The following is a 23764-nucleotide window of genomic DNA, read 5'->3' as shown; positions in this document are numbered from 1 at the left end:
ATCGACTCGAGATCGATCAATCGATCATTGACCAATCACAGCCATTTATTCTTCGGAGAAATTGAACTCGATCGTGACGAAAATTAACCTAGAGCTAGCCATCTATAATAGTATCTTGTCGATGGTTAGGTTAGGTAAAACGCGCGCGCGCTTCTGTAAAGTACTATTAGATCATTTTTGCAGTAAATATATCGTAAAAGCTCGTCCTGCCACACGAATTAAAGGTATTAATTATATATCTATTGGTAAATATAAAACTAGAATAGTTTTTTGAAGGAAGAGAAATAACAGTGTAAGATTAATATGCGTCTAAACCTTCAACCAAAATCGCATACTTGTTAGAGAAAGAGAGAGAAAGAGAGAGAGAGAGAGAGTCTCGTTTTAGATAGAAAATTAACTTTCCAATTCAATTCTACGTGAGAAAACAATAAGTTTTGTCGATAAAATACATAAGAGCGTTTATACAAATATATATATGTGTATTATCTTAATTGATTGCTACAGCGAAAAAGTATCAGATACTTTTCTATACATATCGACAATATAGCTGCCATTTTTCGCGACACGCGTCTCTCTCTCTCTCTCTCTCTTTAAGCGTCTTTTTTCAATTATCCTTATTCCGCATGATAATGAAACAATCGTAATAAATACATATGTAATACAATTGTAACAGATCGCGGGAATCCTGATTGACAGCAACGCACCGAGACATATCTAATCGCAGCCGGCGCGACGAACAAGAGCTAAAATGCTCCGACCGGCATCGCGCCGTGGGTGGGAGCCTAGTCTCTCTCCGGTCGTCGAGAGCCCAGAGCAAGTGAGTGAGGAGACTACCCGAAAGAGCCGCACTCTCCACTCAGTCTGTCCGCGGCCGTCCGTCAAGCAGACTTCTCCGGCTGTCTCTGTTTTCCTCCCTGCCGCGATCTCGAAGGTCTCGTGGAAGACACATGTCGTCGGCTGGTGCAGCTGCTACCGGCTGTCGCGCGCGCGTCAACGCGTTAATATAGATCCGCGATCGTTAAGTCCGATATACCGTAGTAGTAGTGTCGCGGGTGCATCTTTTTTTCGGGTTACGCGATCGCGATAATAATCGTATATAAATAATATATATGAAAGTGACTCGACACGCGGTGACAGAGTGCTCGTAGTGCATCTGGTGACAGTTCAGCGGACAAGATGTGGCTGAGAAGATTTTTCTGCAGCCTCTTCATCGGGCTCGTGGTCCTTGGATCGTCACCCCGATGCGTCGTCGACGGATTCAACGTGGAGACGAAACACTACGCGGTGTATCGTATGGAGGAGAGATCTATGTTCGGCTTCGCCGTGTCGACGTATCGTGATCAATTCGCCCGTGGATGGTAAGTTTTTAACCTTTTATTGTAGTAAATAGTTTCTGAAAATGAGATGAAATAATAACACTGCCCGTATTTTGTTCGAAATTATACTGGCTCGAAATAACTCAAATTAAATAGCATGTTTTGAATTCCCCTTGTTATTATATTTGAAATGTGTGACGATATAAGGTATATTATAAAATAGAATATATTTAAAAGAATATAAATACAATATTAAGAAAAATTCAGACGAAAATCCTGATTATTGATTACAATGTATCATAAAAGGAATCTTACTCATCGGTCTTAAAAAAGCGTAGCATAATTCGATGACACATGGGATACCTTAGAAAGAGAAGTACCATATTATATGTACTGCATTACCCCACATTTTTCTTGCGTACATATATTGCATTAATTATTCATCATAATCATAGATCTTTCAATTTTTTGGAATAATTAAATTATATTAAAATTGTATGAAGCGATACAGAAGCAATGCAGAAAAACTGACGCTCTTTACAAGAATTATTATGTCAATCGAAAAATAATTTAAATTACTTTCTATTTTAATTTTTTATGCATTTTTGAATTACTTTCTATCTTAATCTTTAATGCATTTTATTTATGCTTTAATTATAAAATGTCTATAGATAAATCACGTAAACGATATAATTCTAATATAACAGAATAGAAAATAATAAATTTTTTTAATATATAATTTTTAATATTTCAATATTTTTTTCATATTTCAAATTTAATTTTTTCTTCTAATTCATTAGGCGGGTGTTGATTTTCCACTCGATTTTCAAATGATTGACTTATCCAACTGCTGTAAAATAAAAAAAACATGTTGGACATTTTAAATTAATGTATCACTTGTTTTAAATTTCTGTCTAAATGATCAAGCCATAAAATTATTTCGCGGTTTTCTTTTTATATATATAAAAAAAAAATATCGAAACATATTAACTTATAAAAACTATTTATTATCAAAAATATAGATTATTTCTCTTATTTTGCATTACGAAATAAATTGTCACACATTACGAGATAGAACGATAACCCCGGCGTCGTTTGAGAGCAGGATAAGGGTCTCGTGTTTCATCTCAGGCTTTAATAACGAGCGATAATCCTCCATCCATCACAGATAAGTATAAACTTGAGGGACACTTTAGTACGGTTGCAACCCTTAAAAAGCGCCACGACTCTTCTGCCGCTTCGCGATCTGCTACGCGAACGCTCGTTCTCGAATTTCGTGACTCACGCCTACGAATAAACATTTCTGCTCCAGCTCTCGCGCGTCTCGGCGACGATTATAAATAATATCGACGAAACGGGGAAACGCGGCTAATAGCTCAGCCCGCATCGTCAGAATCGGCGGGAAAATCGCCGTCGACCCTAACGCAGTGGCACAATGGAATATTGTGTTTACGATCGCTTGTACACGTTCGCAGGCGATTAGCGATTAGCTGCGACTTATGAGCAGTGAAGCAGAGCAGATGAGTCTATTTTCGTAGCACAATAGCTTTCAGAATTAGAAAAAAAAATTTTTTTTTTTTCAAACAAATCTGTAATTCAATATATTTTTTTCAAAGAAAATTAAATTAAATTTAATATGTTGTTTATCTACGTCTATAATTTTCTATTTAGACATGTATTTAGAGATCGTTATTATTCTTGAAAGATGAGAAAAAGATATACTATTTTAATAAACAGTATTACTTAAATGATGAAACGGCATTACATTAATAATGGAGAGGGAACACGGTCGGTGTGAAAAAAGGCCGCAGGAAGTCCGGATTACACCGGGAGGTTTCGTAGGCGCTTATATTTAGGCCAGCTCGACGCGAGCTTTACGAGCGTTCGCGTTCGCGCGCTCGTTAATTCACCGTTCACGGGGATTTAAAGCGCCTGCGATTGCCATTAAATCCCCGAAATAGAATGGCACCTTGTTATTTATACTTGTCTGTTGATCGTTCGATTTTTATCGCTCGTGTATGAAGCAGCTGATATCGCGAAATCTTAACTTAGGATCGCGAATAAAAATGGGCCATAATTGGATGGAGACAAATTTAGATCTCGTACGAGTTTATCGCGTTCCGAGAAAGAAATAATCAATTTCTTCGTCGCCTTTTTCCTCTCATCGTCGCAGATATCATCATCCGAAATATCCATCTACGCGCGACGATTTAACCAGGTAGGATCGATACTTTCGTATAGCACGAGACACTCCGTGATGCAGGATGTTAGGTCATCGCTACTGCACGGTGCATTATGTGGGCGGTTCATCACTCCCGCACCGCTCTGATTAATACTTTTGTAATCTGCGCGTTCCATCTACTATACGATCTACTCTACGTGATCTTATCTCTTTTCACGGGTTCTCTCATTGATCGAGTTCCTATTCAAACGCTCGGCTGCATCAGCAGAGTGAAAAGAATATATACTTTGTTTTAGCAATATATTTATAGACAAATATTTTGATATAAAATCTTAGAAGAATACATTTTATTTATTTTTTTTGTATTTTTTGAAATATGTTTTTTTCTTAAATATTTATTTGAAATATATTTTCTTTTATACATGGAAATGCAAAACTTAATCGTATCATGTATATTAGTATGTATCATGTACAAGTTATCGATTAAAAAACTGTTGAAGTTTGCTTAGTGATCTAACGACGAGTCACTAGTCACTGCAATATCTTTACGCATCTCTTGGTATTTTTATATGTACACATATATGTGCACATAATTTTTTCCGAACCATTGTAGCAGGAGAGCTGAATATTTACATTTTTGACTGCTAGAAACAGAAAGCTATTTCATAATATATTAGATATTAGATGGACAATCTTCATTTAAAAAGATTTTTAAATCTCTAAAAAGATATATAAAACATGTATAAAATATTTTATGATAATATATAGCAAGAGAGCAGGATATTTACATTTTTGACTGCTAGAGAAACAGAAAGCTATTTCATAATATTAGATGGACAATCTTCATTTAAAAAGATTTTTAAATCTCTAAGAAGATACTTAAATCTTTATATAAAACACGTATAAAATATTTTATGATAACATATATGAACAAATATCAAACGTGAACTAAAGGAATCTTGTTTCGGAGAAGACTGAATTAAGATTCGGCCTCCCGTTGCGGTCTCATACATATGATTGGGAGCAGCGTGCATCTCGCATTCGATGCCACCTAATATCTACGAGCTAATATTAAGGTCCGCACAATATGCCATTACCACCAGCGGTGGTAATCTCTTTCATATATCTGCTCGGTCGTACATATATTCATGTAATCTTCGTTTACCATTCATAAAAAATGTAATACGATTACAATCACGCTCGCATACAGCGTGAACGAGAGTTGCCGCGTAAATCTTATAGGAAACTGAAATTCGAAAAGAAAGAGATAACTCCTCTTCTTCCATGCAATTTATATATACAGTATATAAAAAAATATCGAATTCTTTTTACGTTACACAATCAGAGTTGCAAGCAATTTAAATCTTTCATAATCTCGCATTAATTCTTCGTTGTTTTCAACGAGTTATCTTTTCGTGCATCGAAATAATTCGTTCGTTAATTTATTGTCACTTAAATTCGAGGGGTGTCTCACTGTCGCAATACATGTACATTTTTTCTGGAATTACGCATTACTTCGCATTAATTTACAATAAATACCCATAAAATAATAATCTAGACAAGATTAAAACGTCTTAAAAAGTAAAAATGATGTTATGACGTTTTTTAAATATATATTTTACTAAATATTATAATTTGAAATCATTAATATTTGATATTTTATTTGTTCAGATCTAATCTAATTTTATTTGTATTTTGTGTGTGTTTAAGTTTATATAAAAGAAATTTTTATTAATGGTTTTAAGTTGATTTTTAAAAATTTCTGAATTTTTTAATCACAAAGTTTAAAACAAGACATTTTTTAAACTTATAATTGGGAACACGTAACTTTTTGTTATATCTTTATTATAACGTAATATTTTAATTTAAGTGTTCCAACTAAATATTTGCAATATTAATTTTTTAAAAAAATTAATTAAAAATTTTTTTGCATAATACATTGGTACTATATGATTTACAATAATAGATTTATTTTTCTTAACATTTCTTTTTATAATCATTCTAAGTTACATTTTTCCTTTTCACTAAATTAAACAGTACTAATATTTAAATATTGTATTTTAAAAAAGAATTAACATAATTACACGCATTCCGTCGCATTGCTTAGAATTATCCGACGCATTACATGGAATTATTAAGAAATTCGCGGTAATTCGCAATACATGTACAAATTTTTGATGAGTGAGACACCCCTCGCTTAAATTTAATATGTCTATAATTGCTCGAAGCACGATGCATCGCGAAAACTATGCACCAGGAAGTCTGAAGTAAGATGTATAAATGTCACAGCACATATAGCAGAACACGTATTGTGTGTGATTCATTTGTATGATCGTGTCTTTAAGAGGCGAACGTAGTCACGATCTCGCACGTACATACACAGTAAGGTGAATAAATAGCAGAGATCGAATCATGCGTGTCGTTTCACTCGAGTCGTTTCGATGACTCGTCCGTTTTCGCGAATTTGTCGATCATATACATAGAAACCTGCTTGCGAACGAGTACTAAATATAGAAATTATTTCACGACACCAAGTCTCGACGAACAAACTCTCGGAGCATCGATAAGCGTAGTCGTGAGCGTTCAAGGCGAAATCAGGAATGGCGCGATATCGGTCGTCGTTTCCCACACATCACTTATTACTGATTAAATTAATGCTGCGGGTAGAAGGTTACTCCAATTACTAGATTACTAGATTGAAACCGCATGATTATGATAAATTAATTATATATAATGTATTTTAATTATGTCATTGTGCCCTTCCTTTGGGCACTTATATAGAATTGATATTATACATCTCGCAAGGCAAAGTGCTATAATACAATGTGCAATATACAAATCGAAACAATAATATCTTAATTAATTAATTAACAAACAATAATATCTAAATTAAACGGAGCAAACTTTGAGAAAAAAAAATATATATTATTTCTGAATATTATAAAAATAAAAAAAATATATATATACATATATATAATATTTTTATTATATATATAATAGCTTACAATATGTATACAAAATGTCTCGAAATAATTTATTTTAAAAAATTAAAAAATAGATTTAAAAGTACTTAATTCAATATGTTGTTCTCTTAAAGCATCTCGATATACGACAACTGATTGACCTTAGTGTTAAATGCATCGTAAGTTTCATATCAGATGATGATGTTGAAATTGCTTGGCGAAATGCATGCGAATGATTTCATGACGCGATGTCTATAGAACAAAGTAAACATGTCGATAACAGTAATGCGCTATTCGGTACAAGACAACGGAATCAATGTTGCTCGTTTCTCATTGTTACTCGCCTCGATGATTGAAATTGCTAATTGACGCGTATCACAATAACGCGGGGATATCGACCATTTCTTTAGAAAGGAAAATTAGTTCTCCTTTGTAAGCGTTCTTATCGGACAAAATGTTTCTCGTTTTGATATTCCGGAAAACGTAGTCTTCTTATCATCGACCGCTTCCATATGATAAATACACGTTTAACGACGATTCGCAACAAGCTCCATTTCATAAATTATTCTACGCAAGACGATGCTCTGTATGAGAACACGATAAATATTATATATGAGAACATACACATGATAATTGTGCAATTTTTCAGAACGATTTAAAAGAATTTATCACGAAAAAATACAGATACTCCTTCTCTCTCTCTTTCTAATTAAATCTCTATTAAATTATTATTTTTACGCTTGTATAGGAAAATTATAGTAATAAACGGTTTTTTTTTTTTCTTCAAAGATGATTCTCATATGCGTTACAGGCCGGTTCATTCAACGAACGTTGTTAGCGCATATAGCGTTACATTCGCATAAAAAGTGCGGTGCTTACGACGCGTGTCGGGACAGAGGAGGAAATGAGGATTCAATTTCCTCGCCACTTCCGGCTGGCGAAATGAAAGTCGAGACAGATCGAACGTATCATTCGGCTATGTTTTTTTTCCCCGTATTTTTCTCGATTAATTTATTCGTCGTTGCATCATGTCGCACTCCTAACGGGTGTGATACCGTACATCTAAACCGCGTTGTCGCGAAAGTTTGTCGTTTGTGGTACAGTAAAGCCATGATATACGATGATTATGTGAGTCTCTCCTTGTGACTCTCTTGTAAACGGAGATTTAAAGCGGCAGCTCTCTCAAAGTGTCACAACCTTTCGGATGGAACGTGCGAAATATTATCGTTATCGTAAAAACGCGAAATAGGAACGTGTATAAAAAAAGTATAAGTGATATTTTATAATATAAGGCGTTATAAGGGGGCATTATTGACCTCTCGCTTTATATTATCGTACGATATCGAATTAATTTATATTGAAAACTATAGTTGTCTGAAGATACTGAAATATCGAGTATATAATCACATGATTTTTTAAAATGGAAAATTTTTTTTAAAAGAGACATCTATTGCTTTTATTAAAAAATTTCAAGATATATAATATAATATATATACATATATTATATATCTTAAAATTATATATGTATATGTATAGAGCACACATTCATAATTTCAATTACTGTTTACCGTTTTCTTTTATTCATCTTTTATGGCTTGTTTTATTCAACACCTATCTCAACACATACCTACCACACCTTAGAACTGATTATTAATTTGCGGTAAGCGTCAGGTATTGATATAAATATTATATGACGATGATTGTATTGTATCTTCATTGATGCATCATGGAATAGCCAAAGTTTAAAAGAATTTAAAAATTATAAATTTCTAAACCGCACCTTTCACACTATTCGTTTTTAACTATAGTCATAAACATATGATTTTTCAAAAACTATATGAAATTATTTATTCTTTCGATAATTATTTCCTGCAGCAATTTTTTATTTTTGTTTGGGGCTGCAACATGATAATTAAAAAATAGAAATTCTTGATCACAAAGTTATTTAATTCTTTTCGCTATTGAAAATTGACAATAAACGGAGGAAACGTGTGGATTTGACGAGAAAAAAACAAGAAAGATATAGAGAAAAGAGCAGAAGGTAATAAGGATCGCGTGAGGCACGTGCCCGAAGCTCAGACCATGTCATTATGCAGACGAGAGCCGGCAGAGCCTCAGGGCCTGTTACCTTTACCTGTCTGCACGCGTGCAACACGGCGCCGTATACACGCGTACGGAATACGGACAGTTATATCGCGATGGCACGCGAGGATCATCTCGTAACGCATAAAATTCGTAGCCCCCGACTTGAATAGTTCTAGAGATAACACAGGGTGTCTCGGGGAACGATATTTGATCGCTGGCAGTAACTTGAATTAGCGGTCAGTATCGTGTGTCGCTGTCACGTTTGCACTACCGAGAGTGATTCATGATTTAGTCGGAATCGCAAATGTGATTACACCTATGTACCTGCAAAGTCAAGCGAATATGTCACGAATAATAAATACGGTTAATGTAATGGACATATATGGTTATGCATAAAAGGTTTCGCATCACTGAAAATACAACGTAATTTTCAAAAGATCATAAATATAAAATCTTTTCTTAACTAAGAGAAAGCAATAAAATTATCACAGAGAACCGTGGCACTTCAATCTTAAGTAAATCATTTTGATTGTCATCTCCGGAATTGAGGCGTCCATCTGATTAATATATGATATGACAATATAAAAAACTTAATTGCTAAAAAAAATTGATAAAATACCGTACAATTAAAAAGAAAACAGTGATGAAATTACTTAACGCAGAATTTTATCATCTGCTTCGATAGCGCAAGAATTAAAATAAATTGAACTTATCGGTCGAAAATGTTAATTACGTGCTATACTTTTGTCAACTGTGCCACTTTTACCTTTGTAAAAATGATATGAATAAATGTAACTAAGTTAATAAGTATATAACTTAAGAAATATTTTTTAATCGGCTTTGAATATTAATAAATAAATAAATATGATGTTTTAGAAGTCGGCCAATAGAGCCAAGCGCGAAAATAAATTTTTAATTTTTTCCGTTGTAAGTTCGAGGTTAATTAATAATTAATCAATGGAACTCAGTAATCTCAAACCAAGAGATACTGTTCCGAAAAATTAAAAATTAATTTTCGCGCTTGGCTCTATTGGCCGACTTCTAAAACATCATATTTATTTATAAGTTAATAAGATTTTCTCAATGTGAAATACAAATTTAAATTATTGGGCTGGACGCGGATGCAATACTTTTATTTGGCACGATAGTGCTTTTATAGTTTATTTTTGTGAGAATTTGTGAGAAAATGAGTATTTGTGAGAAAGAAAAATAGTGTTATGAAAAATTTCACATGTCCATTAAGGTTCTTTTTCGACAGAATAGAAACTGCCGGATATGCAGCACGCGCGGTCAGTTCTGCTCGCCATATGGTCGTGGCACGTCAACGTGTCACTCCCTCGAAACTGCATTGTTCTTTAAAATTGACTGCTCTTGGCACATGTTTCCTTCTTCGTTGAAGAAGATGTGTCGCGGTCCGTTTAGTTCATGGAAAAACATTTTGCAGGTCTCCACTTCGGGAGATTTATATTTCCTGTGGCAAGCCCATTTTTCCGTTCCTTCGGAGCATAATTCTCACTCAACCACATAATCTAAAGTGGACGCTTTTCTACAATTTTTTAATGTTGATACTTTCCAATTGAGATTTTCTATTATTTTGGCAAGAGTTTGTTGTTTCATTATTTTTGTAATTACGTAATTGTAAAATAAATAGACATAATTTAAATAATTTAAATACAAATTCAGGTATGAAAAGTATTAATAAGAGCCAGGCACAGATATTAGGTGCAACAAAATTGTTTTTAAATTCCTCTTTAATTATTTCGAACGTTTCGGTCTTTCCTTTGGATCATCCTCAGCAAATCGAAACAAAGGACCGGAAACATTCAAAATAAATTTAAGAGGAACTTAAAAAACAATTTTGTTACGTTTAATATCTATGCCTGGCTCTTATTAGCCCTTTACATATCTGAATTTATATTTATATATCAGTCTTTTCAATTTATTATTATAATAATTTTATATCGAGTGAGTGTATTGTGTATGTGTATTGTACTATATACAATTTTTGACCAATCATTCTTGATGAAAGATTAATTTGCATGCGACTTGTATGTTCCATCGAGTAAGCACTCGACAAACCAGATAAACGATCGGGCAATCTCGGCAATAGTGTAGTTACATAATCGCAATCGCGTTAACAATAGTGTCACATCGATAGAATTGGGTCAATGTATCACGACCCAAGATGAAACGATGATTTACTGTGCACTGAGTAATAAGATTAAAGTCATTCGATTTTAATCCTCTTTCGTTGTTTTAAAATTATTTTGTATATAACAATAAAAGTTATTTAATTCTTTAAGAAATTATCAAATTTTATCATTTAATCAAATTTTTAAGAGAAAATTCTTACATATAATTCATAAATATTTTACGATGGAATTTTCGAACTTAAACTTGATAATATTGAAATAAATAAGTAAACACAGCTGCTCTCAATTAAGAGAATTGCGAAACATAAATTAATACTTTGCGTATATTCGAATGTGACCAATGCAAGGAGAACCTTTCTTATGTCTTCCACTTATACGTTTATTTGCAGACATCATACCGTCGTTCTCGAAAAAAAATCTTTTGCCAAATATTGCTTTTATCAAGTACATCAATCAAGTAATAAATGGGCAAATGACCTTCAATTCATTGAGAACTTAATAAATCTAAAAGTTTGGTTGCTCCGAGCGGCAATAAATGCAAATTTACTTCGCGCGATAATCTCGTGACCAAGATTAATTCAACAAATTCACTATCGCGAGAGAGAACGTTTTCTACCTGCGGTGAAGGTGTGGCAAAATTTGTCTTTATCCAATGATTTTCTTAATTTTAAAAATTATTAAATATTGTTATCAGCATCAACAAGTTGGAATAAATATAGATATTTATAATTATATTCAAGATATATAGAAAAAAAATTAAAAAGATTTTAATGTCTACACTTAACTATATTTTATCTTGATAATTTTATGTTATAAAATTACACACACGATTATGTCATAAAAATATATTTTATTTATGCGTTGTCCAAAATGCGCGAATTTTTTCCTTTAGAAGTGTGACACACACAAGATAAAATATGTGTTTGTCAGAAGTGACAAATTCGCGACGCTGAAAGTGAAATTATCAATCAGGCGATCGTAGATCACATTATACTGTGGAATTGCGGTACCATTACGCGCTTCACGCATACGCGTGATTTCGATGCGAGTGGTTGATTACAGGTTTGCCCACAGTGAGAAAGCTGAATGGTATTAGTGTGAGGAGGTGCTCCTTATAAAGTAGCGGCGACTCAACGTCGATATACGCCTCCGTTCTTCACGTTACGTCATCGACTGATTGTGCGTATCCTCGACGCACACATTGCGTACGATGTCTTTAAAAATTTTCTTACGCAATTGGAGTTCGAAAAATTTTATTACATGTAGAAAAAATTATAATTAAAATCTTGTTTTTTTTTTTAATATTGATTTTTCTTATTATGTGAAATAATATTTTTAAATATTTTTTAAAAAATTTTAAGTCAAATATCTATGATTAATTAAATATTGTATGAAATACTTTTATATCCTATATCCTAAAATTATAACATAATTATATTATATTTTTTTATTATAACAACCCCCTCCCCCAAATTGACAAATATTATTTTAATAATTTAATGATTTATTAACAACGTTAATTTGATGAACGATATTAATAATAAGTAAAAGCTAAAAATCTGAACCGAGTACTAAATAAAATACGAAATTTAATTGACATATGCAAGCGAATACTCGCGACGAAGGGATGCGTAACGAAGCGAAATTTCGCACGGATCAGATATACCGCGCGAATTCTACGTTGATTTTTAGTATCCTCAGCAATAACATAGCATATTGCATGTGAATATTCCCCCCTCCTCGTATTGAAAGAAAATTCCGCTTGGTTTAAATTTCTTAGCACGCGCTGGCTCATTAACATATACGCGTCCCTGGAGAAGCTGAACCATGTATGAGTTCGCTGAACGTTTAATCAACGGTATTTTATTCCCAAAATTTGTCAAATATTCTACATTTAGAACCTATAACAAAGTAAGACGACTATAAAAACGGTTAAAAAAATTATAAAACATTATAATTTTTAAAAATTGTAATAGTCGCGAAAGAGACATTATGCACCTAATATTAGTGATATTTGATTTTTTCATTTAAACAGATTTTCTCATTGAATCTCTAATCGTAATTTAAAAAAAATATATAATAATTAAACATATGAGAAGCCAGGCAAATTTTGCGAATATATAAATGTTATAATAAAGCTTTTGAAAAATATTTGAGAAATTAATATTAGGAAACACACATTAAATAATAATCGTAATAAGTTATAATCGGCATTTTGTGTGAAGAAAGAGACGAATCTTATGTATAATATTTTCTGATGGCGTTTAAGAGACACTTCCCTTTACGGAAGAGGAAAGGGATTTTAAGTGTTACGTGATTTCCGGCTTGAGGACCGAGGTTGCATTACAATCATCATTCTTTATGCTCGTACACGAATCTCCATTTGGCTGTAATATAGTTGTAACGGAAGTTATCCAGTCAAACACACGTTCGACATGATATCGGTATATCGTAATAGCACGTGATTACATGAAAGTGATTTGTTTTATTAAAATTAATTTATCCATCGCGTATGAATTAGAGTGATTTGTCGTCAGGTGTAATTCGAATCTCGCGACCGGCGAATATCTCTCGGAAATCAACAAAAGTATCTTTAAATAAATATTAAATATTTCTAATTATCCAAAGATAATATAATTATGAAGTTAATAAATTAGTTTATAATTAACCTCGTAATTAACATTTATTACTTAATTATTTAACCATATATAGTACAAATCAATTTATAAATTACATTCTTGTTTTGTAATTAAGATTTTTTGTAGAGAAAATGTAGTCCAAATATATTAAATAAAATTTATTTTTTTTTATTCAGGAGAGAGAGAGAGACAGAGAGAGAGAATTGGTAAATATTTAAAGTAATTCCTCTGATTCGAAGATAGACATTCATAAATCTTGAAGAATGAATTCTTTTATAAATTCTTTGATGCTTTATCTGTAAATAATAAATAATTCATCTGTGATTTGCACGTAAAAAAAATAGGTTCTTGTGTATAAAAAGAAGTTCACGGAGATAAAAGGTTAAAAAGATTCGAACGTAAAATACACGTGTTCTCAATCTTTTTTTGAAAAAATAGCGTTCTGTCTTTTACGGACAATAACGTCGCTCTGCTCGCGACATGACAATACCGATCGCGGGCCTTTCATATACTTTCAGCGCGATTCCACTCACGATGCCCTCATAGAAGGCATATATACCTACGTAAGTACATTTGTCACCTTGCACGCACGACGTATACGTACCTACACGATTCGCTTTCAAAAGAGAAGGACATTTTTCAGAGATCAAAGAGCATGAGATTCACGTGGAAGCGGGACGATGGCATTGAGCAATTCACCAAGTACGGCGCGACTCGGTGTTGTCCCGATTTTGCCAAATACGGGATTACGAATGCACGCGCGTATGATCAGTGTTGTAATAAGTCGATACAACGAGACGGATAAAAAATATGTACACCGAGAGATAGGTCGCGAGATTCGAATTACACCTGACGACAAATCACTCTCTAATTCATACGCGACGGATAAATACGAATGTGTTTTAAAAAATGCGGCCTTTTAATGCAGATTTCGTCAGGAAAGTTATGCAAAATAGCTGGTGTAACGTTGCACGTGCTGCATCTCGCAAAGCATTATATACATACGATACGGGAACTATCGAGTTACTCCACTGTTTTTCGTTTGACTTGTTTGTATATCATGTGCTTGGCTGCTTGGTATAATAATCAGCAACAACCAGCAGTGAAAAAATGAAAAATATTTTGATCCGGAAAGATAAAAGATTTAATGGTGCCTTTTAAATTCTAAAATTCTAAATACACGTATGTGTTTCGTAAAGATAATATTTATTCATTAGTAATAGCTAATCAACATTTCTATACCGTAAAATAACGGTAACTATAATAGACCGTAAATAGAACGTATAAAGTGCGCAGAGAGATATATTTCTAGAACTGTTGTCATCGTATCCATCAATATACAAGGAACTGAAATTTTCTTAACGCAATGTTTCGTGATCCATTTTATCGAATAGCTCGGTTATACCTACATGGTTGAATAGATGTTCTCCGTTTTATGGCCGAGGCCTTGAAAATCGCCAACTCATCGAATTTCTGTGTCGTTGAAAAATATTTGCGTGACGATAAACACCGAGAGACCGCAGGTGCATAGCGAGATCGCAGCTGCAGGACTATTTTCGACGCTGGTGATCTCAACGTGGTCGATCATAAGCTCAGTTTTACCATGTTAGGTAATTTGTTGTGACCAATGATGAATTAAGGTAGCATTCAAGTGTCAGATATATATATCGTGTCATTAATATTTTAATAAAGTAAATCAAATTAAATTATATGATCATAGATTTGTTTTCCTCTTCAAATTAATATTTTTTCCTACTAAAAAATTTCTCATAAAAAAGTGAAACGGTTACTGAGAAGTTTTAAATAAAATAATTCGTATCCGCGGAGAAAACTATTAGCATATGTACATACACATGTGTAGAGAGTATTTGCATATAAAAAGAGACTGATACGATAAGAGACTATGATACCTTAGAACGACACTAAAACCAATGAATCTTGACTTTCTCTTCGACGCAGTCAGGTTGCTTATATTCATGTAATCTGACTCAGACCATCACGATCGCCCACTGATCGCACCTATTCACATGATTGGCTCACCTACATCGATATTTCTGAATCGCGAGAATTCCCGACGACACAAGTCGACGATTCCGTATCCTGCGGGACCGGTTCGCCCCTGCATTCTCGTTAACGTGCATGTGTCACATATCGGTGACTGTAGTTCTCCACGAATGCAAAAAAGTAGAGTGGGCGAAAGCTTAAGATCTCCTCAGGTTCGACCCACGTTCGTTAAAGTAGCACAGAACGTCTATCCATCACACGTCACAATTATATATGTGTATTATTTTCCGATATTTTTCTAAATTTTATAATTGTAATAATAATATGACGCATTGTTATAATTTGGAAAAAATTATTGAAAACATAGATAAAATTTATTTGCAAAATAATGATTAATTCGACAATGATTATTATAGTGATCTTTAAACATTTTTAATGATTTTTATATTTTTCAATTAGCTATGCAAGTGGAATGTGTGATTGATAAAATAATTTAAAGTTTTTTTTAATAACGTTTTTAGTTCCTATCGTGCTTGTGTTCAATTCGCGATATTTAAGAAAATTATCCGCGCCAGAGATATTGTAATATCTCTTATTAACATATCTCTTCCATTGCTATTATGGTACTTTTTTTTGTTCTTGCACAATATAGTAGGGAAACGAGTTTCATAGTCGTTTCTTTTCTACGAATACTATCATTATTTATCACCTCTAGTTATTACTCTAGTTTACTTGAACGCAAATTCATTCAATTAAACATTTATATATTATCTTGGCTTAGTGTTGCGAAGGAGAACCTGTTTGTGGTATTTCGTTATTAGTTACAATGACGCGCGTCGCGATAATTATGTTAGATCGATAGAGAAAGCAAAAAACTTTTCTTTATCTTTATTTCTCGTAATAAATTTCAATTTGAATGTAGCTGTTAATAAATTATATCGGTTTATTGGCCGGTCCGTTCACTATGACTGATATTGTGGTATGCAACTTCGACGACATGTCAAGCGCACGTTTATGAATCGCTTACGTAAGCGGTATAATCGGTTCGTCTCTCTTTCCATGTGTATACTTATATATGTGTGTGGCGCTTACCTACGCACGTTGCACCAACCTAGAAGTCGATGTGTGCCAAGGTTACTCCATAAGTAATAGCATTTCCATGTGTTTCGAGGTGAAAACCTACGACGCGGAGTTTTTCCTGCGTTATGATTTCCGAGTCGATTGTAAATAATATTATTCGAATAATTGCAAAATTTAAGTAATTTAATAAATTTTATTATGGAAACGTTAAATGTGGCAGAGTTTTAATATGCTGCTTAAATGATAATTGATTATCAAAGCCTATTTAAAAATACAGTCATAGGTCAAGTCTTAATAATATTAATTGCGTGCATGATATGGTGTAATAATCGCCGATTAAATTCCTCAGCGCAGATTAGAATAATCAGACGAGGAATAAGGAATGGCCGAAGTTGTTGGTTATCATTCATTGAGCGTGTTTAGTTGTTAATAGACTTTAAATTAGCAACGTTAAGAAGCTAGGTCACTGGATCAGAGTTAAATCATATATATACACACGGATTATCTTCTATTGTCTATTCGATTGCTGTGTGAAGACAATCACATTATGTTGTTCTATAATTTAAAGAATTTATCGCGTTTTAATAGTTCAACAAAGTTTGATTATTTATCGATGTATTTAATAATAATTTACCCTCTCCCAATACGTAATATTGCAGTAATATCTCAAGATTAGCAACGATATATCAATGCCATCGTGTAAATATGTCGATGAGATAATTTCCGTCGAGTGAGAAGAAAGCTTTTACCCTTTTTCATGTCAAGCTAATATTCCGGAATCGTCTGACACAATGTTAGGTGATAAAAGCAACGTCATTAGTCATACCATTTGTCACGAAGTGGCAATATCCGCGAAAAGCTTTACCCATCAATATCTTCCGCAGAATTTGCTTGTAGAAAATATTATTGGAGAATTTAAGATGCAATCGAGTATTAATGCAACTTAAATAAGCTACACATTTTCTGTTTCATTCGAAGTGAGATATATATTTTCAACAATACCGTGCGTACTTTTTTGCTCAATTTTTAAAATCTTTTTTTTGAAATATATTTTGTATTTGACATAATATTTCATCTTCATCAAATATCGGGAGATGAAGGAGAAAAATTCGAAGTAAAAAATACGCAATACGAATATATGAATATTCTCCAACGTGAACAAAATTATTTACTTCATAGGTCAGGGTAATACCGATACTCTCTTTCGTGGCTGACACGCCTTTCGGAGATAATTACACGATCGATTGTCTTACACCATCCTATTTTTAAATTGTCGGAGAGCGCTATTTAATTTTCCTGGTCACATCGCGCATTTTATTTTCGTCTCTCTGGGCCGCATCGGCGAATCGATTCTCGCGCACACGGACAATAAATTGGCAGCGGATAATAAATTAGGCTTCGGATATCTACTCCCAATTATTCTAATATCGGCGATCCCACCGAATTCGTGGGAGAGGCACTTGCGTAAAAAAAAGCGGTCTTCCGTTTAATAACGATAATAGCCAGTTTGCACACGCAAAGCGGTCGTCATTAAGGTAATTGAAGATGTCGGACCGTCGTTATTTCGTCGCATCTTTTTCGCGTTTAATCGCGTTACTTAACACCCAACGCATCGCCATTAATATTAATTATGCTTAATAAAAGTTGCATTAATAAAGTATTGTGCACAAAAAAGATCTCGAAAAATGTATTTTAGGTAATCACGACACGTTGCAATTTTCTCCGCAAATGAGTTATGAGTCAATGCCTGCGATTCTATAGCCATCATTCACATCATTCCTCGCTATTATTTCTTATTGGATATTTTATCGTCGTTTGTGTTTAAAACACATTACAAACATGCGCTTAAAATAATGCCGTTTATTTCAATTAATTAGAGATATGTGTTTTGTGAAAAAAATTATATGATAAAGAGAATAAATCAATTGCAATCTTTCTTTTCTCTTGTGACGAAATAACAGTTGATATAAGTAAAAGAAGAGATAATAAAAAAGCAAGAAAAAGGTTTAAAGAGAATCGATATAACGAACAAAGCATTGAAAGAAAGTCTATTAGTGATACGAGGTTGCGAGGCCAGGAATAATCCAGATTATAGTGCTTTCTTTACGGCAGAGAAAATAAAATTATACGAGAGATAAATGCGGTGCGATGACTCCTCGAATATAGTATTGCCTAGTTCAGAACGTAATTGGCAGTTCTTGATGTCTCAATGATTACTGACGGTTGTACCTGAGATTTTGACAGCGAAAGCTGTTCACGTCGAACATAATTCATCGTCCATTAGTTAGATCTTACTACCAGATCTTGTGCCATTGCTCGAAATAGTCCATGATCATTGACCTCAATTTCGGATATACGGACGTATTACATATGCATGCTTATCGAGTAACATTAAATCGACACAAATGATACGACCTCGACGCTTAGACGATCATCTATCAAAGATGATCGCCTTTATGAGACAATCGCGCAATTGGTCCCGAGTATAATCGAAGCTAACTGTAGCATGATCTTTTTTTAGCATTCGATTTCGCTGACAGCGTCCTACTTATTTTTTTTTTAGGGCAGTCGTGGGCGCACCCGAAGCCGAAACTGCACAAGCCGGCGTCTATCGAGGAGGCGCAGTCTATAAATGCGATATCGCAGCAGACGATAGGTGCAACATAATCCACTTCGACGATAAAGGTAAGAAAGATTATCATTTATTAGGATTATTTTAACTTTTGCACACAGATGACACACTAATGCGGCACTATCAGCTGATTAAGATTTCTAAAGATCCCATAGATGCTAATTATAATTTGGTATAATCTCTTTAAGGCTCAAAAATTTAATTACACAAATACACAATGCATAGCGATGCATATCATATCAATCTTTGCATAATATAAACATAATATTCAATTAAGATCTAAAGTATGAATTAATATATTTATATTAATTGTTAATCACATTTTAATAATTGATAAAAATTTTAATAAAAATGACGGAATTTTTCGAAGAAATTTAAGACAAAATAGAGAAACTCTTTTTATTTTAAAATCTCAAATATATTTTACGCATTAATTTGCCATTAAATGTTAAAACATTGAAAGCAATGGTAATTTGCGGATGTCACACGTAATCATATGCACACGCTTTTATTATTGACAGATCCATCTTTCTATTTGAAAACAGTACAAAGTTAATAAAGATATACCCACACAAATAAATATTGACCGAATAAATTTAGGAATGTGTGAACTCTCATTTTGTGAAAATTCGCATCTATTAATCTAGAGCTAATTTAAATCTTTACGTCAACTTGATTGGCTTCGTTGAAACGCTAATGCGTTTGTAGAGTAACATAATTGGCAGAATTTCATATGCATGTGATATAATTAGCGATACGTTGAGTAACTAATTGAGTGTCGCGGATTCGGAATCATAACCATCGAGTCTTTAATGTCGCGAGCTCGTTGACACTCTGGAGAAAAATCGATGAAGACAATTATAATATGAAACGTTCGTTCGTGATTCGCGATCTAAAATTAACGCAACGTTGTATAATTTAATTTAGAATTTCTAGCTTAATATATAATAAATATATTTTTATAAAATGTAGTATTTTTCTATTATATATATAGTTAAATATTTATAATCCTAAAAGTAAAAATCAGATTTTTTGTTTCTTGTTATAAATTAAAAACAATTATTATATCACAACATTATTATGTATCAATCGTGTGTCTTCGGGTTTATTACAATTTCAAGAAATTCCTTGAATACAACGAATGCGACATGTATTTGCATAACTTAGACGCCTTGAGGATGCAAATAATGGCGTTTCGTTCTTTTAGACGCGCTACTTTCCTGCAATTAAAGTTGCGCGCTTTTTCACACGGATACAAGTGTTTCGACAATCCCGTCACTATTGCGTGTTTTAGAGCGCGCGAACTGACATTTCCGGTCGTTCCGGAAGATCCGAACATCCGTTTTTTACACACAGTGTAACTATCTACTATGCAGTTAATCGCATCAATTAGATAATTAGCTATTTATCACTCTATTTAGATTTTTTCAGAGATTTTTCTCAGAGATTTTTATAAATATACATATATGTAAGAATGAATCAATTATCTTATTAGAGTGACTCAATTATTGCTGATTGAATATAAGATGATATTGACGAGAAAAATTAAAATTAAATTTAAAATTGAAATAAATATAAAGTTGAAATAATTGATAGAATTTATTTCTATGTATTGTAAATTTAAGAAATTAAATTATCAATTTTAATTTAAATAACTTTATTAATATTACTAATACTTTTTTTACTCTTTATTAACGTTATATAAAACAAAATTAATTTATTGAGTTTGAGATAGAGAGATTATTGATATCTGTTGCATCTTTTTAGGATTAATGAAGCATTTTTAAATGATGATATATTTAGACCTGTAGACTTATTAATGGTGTTGAAAGATATAAATACAAAATATTTTCACCTCACGTTCTCCAGACTGTCCTGTGAAACAGTTGACCCACATTCTATCTCCCTTTAGCTGTCGGAGCGCCATAAGCAGCAGCTTCATAATCTCAAGAAGTAACCGACAAACTGGTTACAGAGAACGCGCTATTCTTAGTTAGTGCCAATACACCCACCCTGTCGTTGACCCTACCATATTTCGATGCTTGGCAATTGCTGCACGTGACGTTGCACACTGACCAAGCATGATTTATTATGCCTAGTTTATGCCATTAATTTTACATTAGGAATAAGAAGAGCCCTAAATCGCGTTCACATAAATTGCATATGCTTTATTAAGAAATTATCTAATGTTAGCGATGATAATATTGAATCAAACAATCTGTAATTAAGTGAACTACATTTCTCCTATAAAATATCGTAATCTTATTTGTTAGAATAAATTATATTGTTTCGTGATGCGTATATAATAAATTTAGTTGAAATTTTTGTAGCTTCAGCACATCGACTAATTTGAAAATCATTATAAAGTATAGGTTTCTTTTGTCGTATAATATTTTGATTTTTAAATGACAGATAATCTTTTTTAACTTAACAGAAATCACATGCACATGCAAGTTGATTACTTGAGCTCCATATCTTAATATAAAATTATTCAAATGTCGTGCGGAAAATATCTCTAACGAATTCGATTAACACTGTAAACTCGCGCTTTCTATCTAACAATAAGAGACCTCCGGCTGCTTTCTGGTGTTCATAGCACTCAGTTTATAAATCTGGGAAGGAAACGTTGCATTAATTCTAGCGGACAAGTACCGCGCTCGCGCACCAATTAGAATGACCGCGTTTAAAGTACGTACACCGCCGGAACTCATAAAGTTCTCCTGTAAAAGCGAGAGGGTTAAAAATATTATCCGCATCGCGCGCGCGCCCGATGTAATCTTTCGCGCCGCTCGTAAATACGTGCGTGAATCGAACGCGCTAATGTAAATTAGCGGAATAAACTCGCGAGGCGAATTAGACGCGGTTACACACTTCGTAACACCACCGTATCTCAATGGCGATTCGCGATTTCGACCGACTCTTTCTCGCGCAGGCAATATAATACCGATGCCGATTATGGATTCGTTCACGAGAAAGCAAAATTGACCGCATTGATCGAACGTGATCGGCAGGAAATCACGCGACCGAATCGATATCGTTGAGATTTCACGTTATATTATCCAACAAATGGAGCGCGCGTGAGCGAGATCAATTCGCAATACGAGATCGGAACCAAAAGGAGCAAAGGATCAAAACGTATGGAGATATATCTCTTCCTTTTCAATGCGTTCGCGCATAATCGAGAGGATAGAATGCGTGGATAGTTAAGTCGTGATGGCTTGTGGCTATATTTTGCGAGAAATATATGATGTTCCCAACATCTATCGTTCCATTTGTGTCTTAGATAATTTTTTAGATGATTATTTCTTCTGCAATCTTTTTCAAATTGACGAAATTATTTTATCAGAATTACATTTTTTTTAAAGATTTTGCAAAGTACATTATAAAAATATATTCAACTCACTCAATACTTAAATATTATATTATTTTATCATGATAAATATTATATATATTTATAGATTTTATATATTAGTCACTATGTACTTATTTCACAAAGTTTGCAAAATTAACAAAATAAATTTGATTAATAGATCTCAAGATTTAATGAATCGATCGACTGCTCATACGCATATGATATAGCTAATTAACAAAAATCAATATAATTGAATTATTCATGTGTAAAATTGTGTCATTACTTTCCAAATCTATTTCTGTTTTATTTCCAATTTCATCGATTTGCATTCACGCGGAGATCTTATTTCAATGCAAACACGGGACCAGCTTCCTCTGGTCTTTCAGTTAATGTTTTTCTCTTTCTTCGCGTTTCCCTTTAAGTCGCGTTGTTCTACTTGAGAAAACGTTTTCGTCCGACTTGCGCATACAAGATTTCGAGTTGTACATCCAATTAGTCCCATTCACCTCTCCTGTTCCATGGCCGACTACATCAGCGGATAAATATTTCGCTTTGATCGATAATTAGTTCGAACGTATGCTCTATCGTCCCTCGATCCTTGTCCAATTAGGATCGTACCCGGTAGTCGTAGGCGGCTGTTTCTACTCTGTCGTCATCAATTCTTGGTGCGCGAATGAAAACATCTCGATTATTTCTCGCCTTTTGCATGTGCATACATAAGCATCGTCACACCAGACTGGACTTTCTCGCGATAGTCACTCACGATATCGTCGAAAGATTGCTTTACTGCCTTCGCTAATCGCGATAATTGATCTCCAATAACTTCAACATACATCCCGTTACTATTTGCGTAATTGTTGAAACTAAAAGAGCGTTGTTTAAATGTATGTTTTTTTTAATATTTATATTTAACGGTGATTAGCAATTATTTAATCGATGAATTAACATATTTATGTATATGTTTGTTGAAACATAAATTGCTTATTCAAAGTTTTTTTACATTAATTTATATTGATATAAATTGCATATTTATATAAATAACTAGATATTATATGAAACTGGATATTTATATAAACTGCATATTTTTCCTCTCTACAGAACTATTAAGAGCGTTTTTATATAGACTGCTGTTATCAAAATAATGATGTTCAATATCGGGATCGAGAAAAAATTACGTAAAATCATATTCGTCCTTCGAAAACGTCGCTTTTCTTTTGAAAGTTTGTGTTACTGTCACGGTTTAAAATAGTGATATAGCTTAACCAGCATCCGGATTTACAGTGTTGAAACCTTGCGAATGGAGTAGTTCTCGAAAATAGTCATCGCCTAGTTTCAAGATGGAGCCTCAACGAGAACAA

At 33.3% G+C, this 23764-nt stretch overlaps 1 protein-coding gene across 2 annotated transcripts in view; it reads left to right on the top strand.

The window, feature by feature from the left end:
- The first annotated feature begins 124 nt into the window (after positions 1-124).
- The window catches only part of If (integrin subunit alpha inflated), a 67316-nt gene continuing 43676 nt past the window's right edge, over positions 125-23764 (top strand). For both annotated transcript variants that reach the window (XM_083058400.1, XM_083058397.1), the window contains exons 1-3: positions 125-224; positions 674-1358; positions 18986-19107. In XM_083058400.1, coding sequence (XP_082914526.1) covers positions 1177-1358; positions 18986-19107 — 304 coding nt within the window. In that variant the 5' untranslated portion in view covers positions 125-224; positions 674-1176. The remainder of the gene's footprint in view (positions 225-673; positions 1359-18985; positions 19108-23764) is intronic.

Source organism: Prenolepis imparis, unplaced genomic scaffold, assembly GCF_030444845.1.
Source record: "Prenolepis imparis isolate NDT839.2.m4 unplaced genomic scaffold, iyPreImpa1.0 SCAF_2, whole genome shotgun sequence".
Lineage (NCBI taxonomy): Eukaryota > Metazoa > Arthropoda > Insecta > Hymenoptera > Formicidae > Prenolepis > Prenolepis imparis.
Note: the sequence above shows the minus strand (reverse complement) of the source record. Positions and strands in the feature narration are given on the sequence as shown.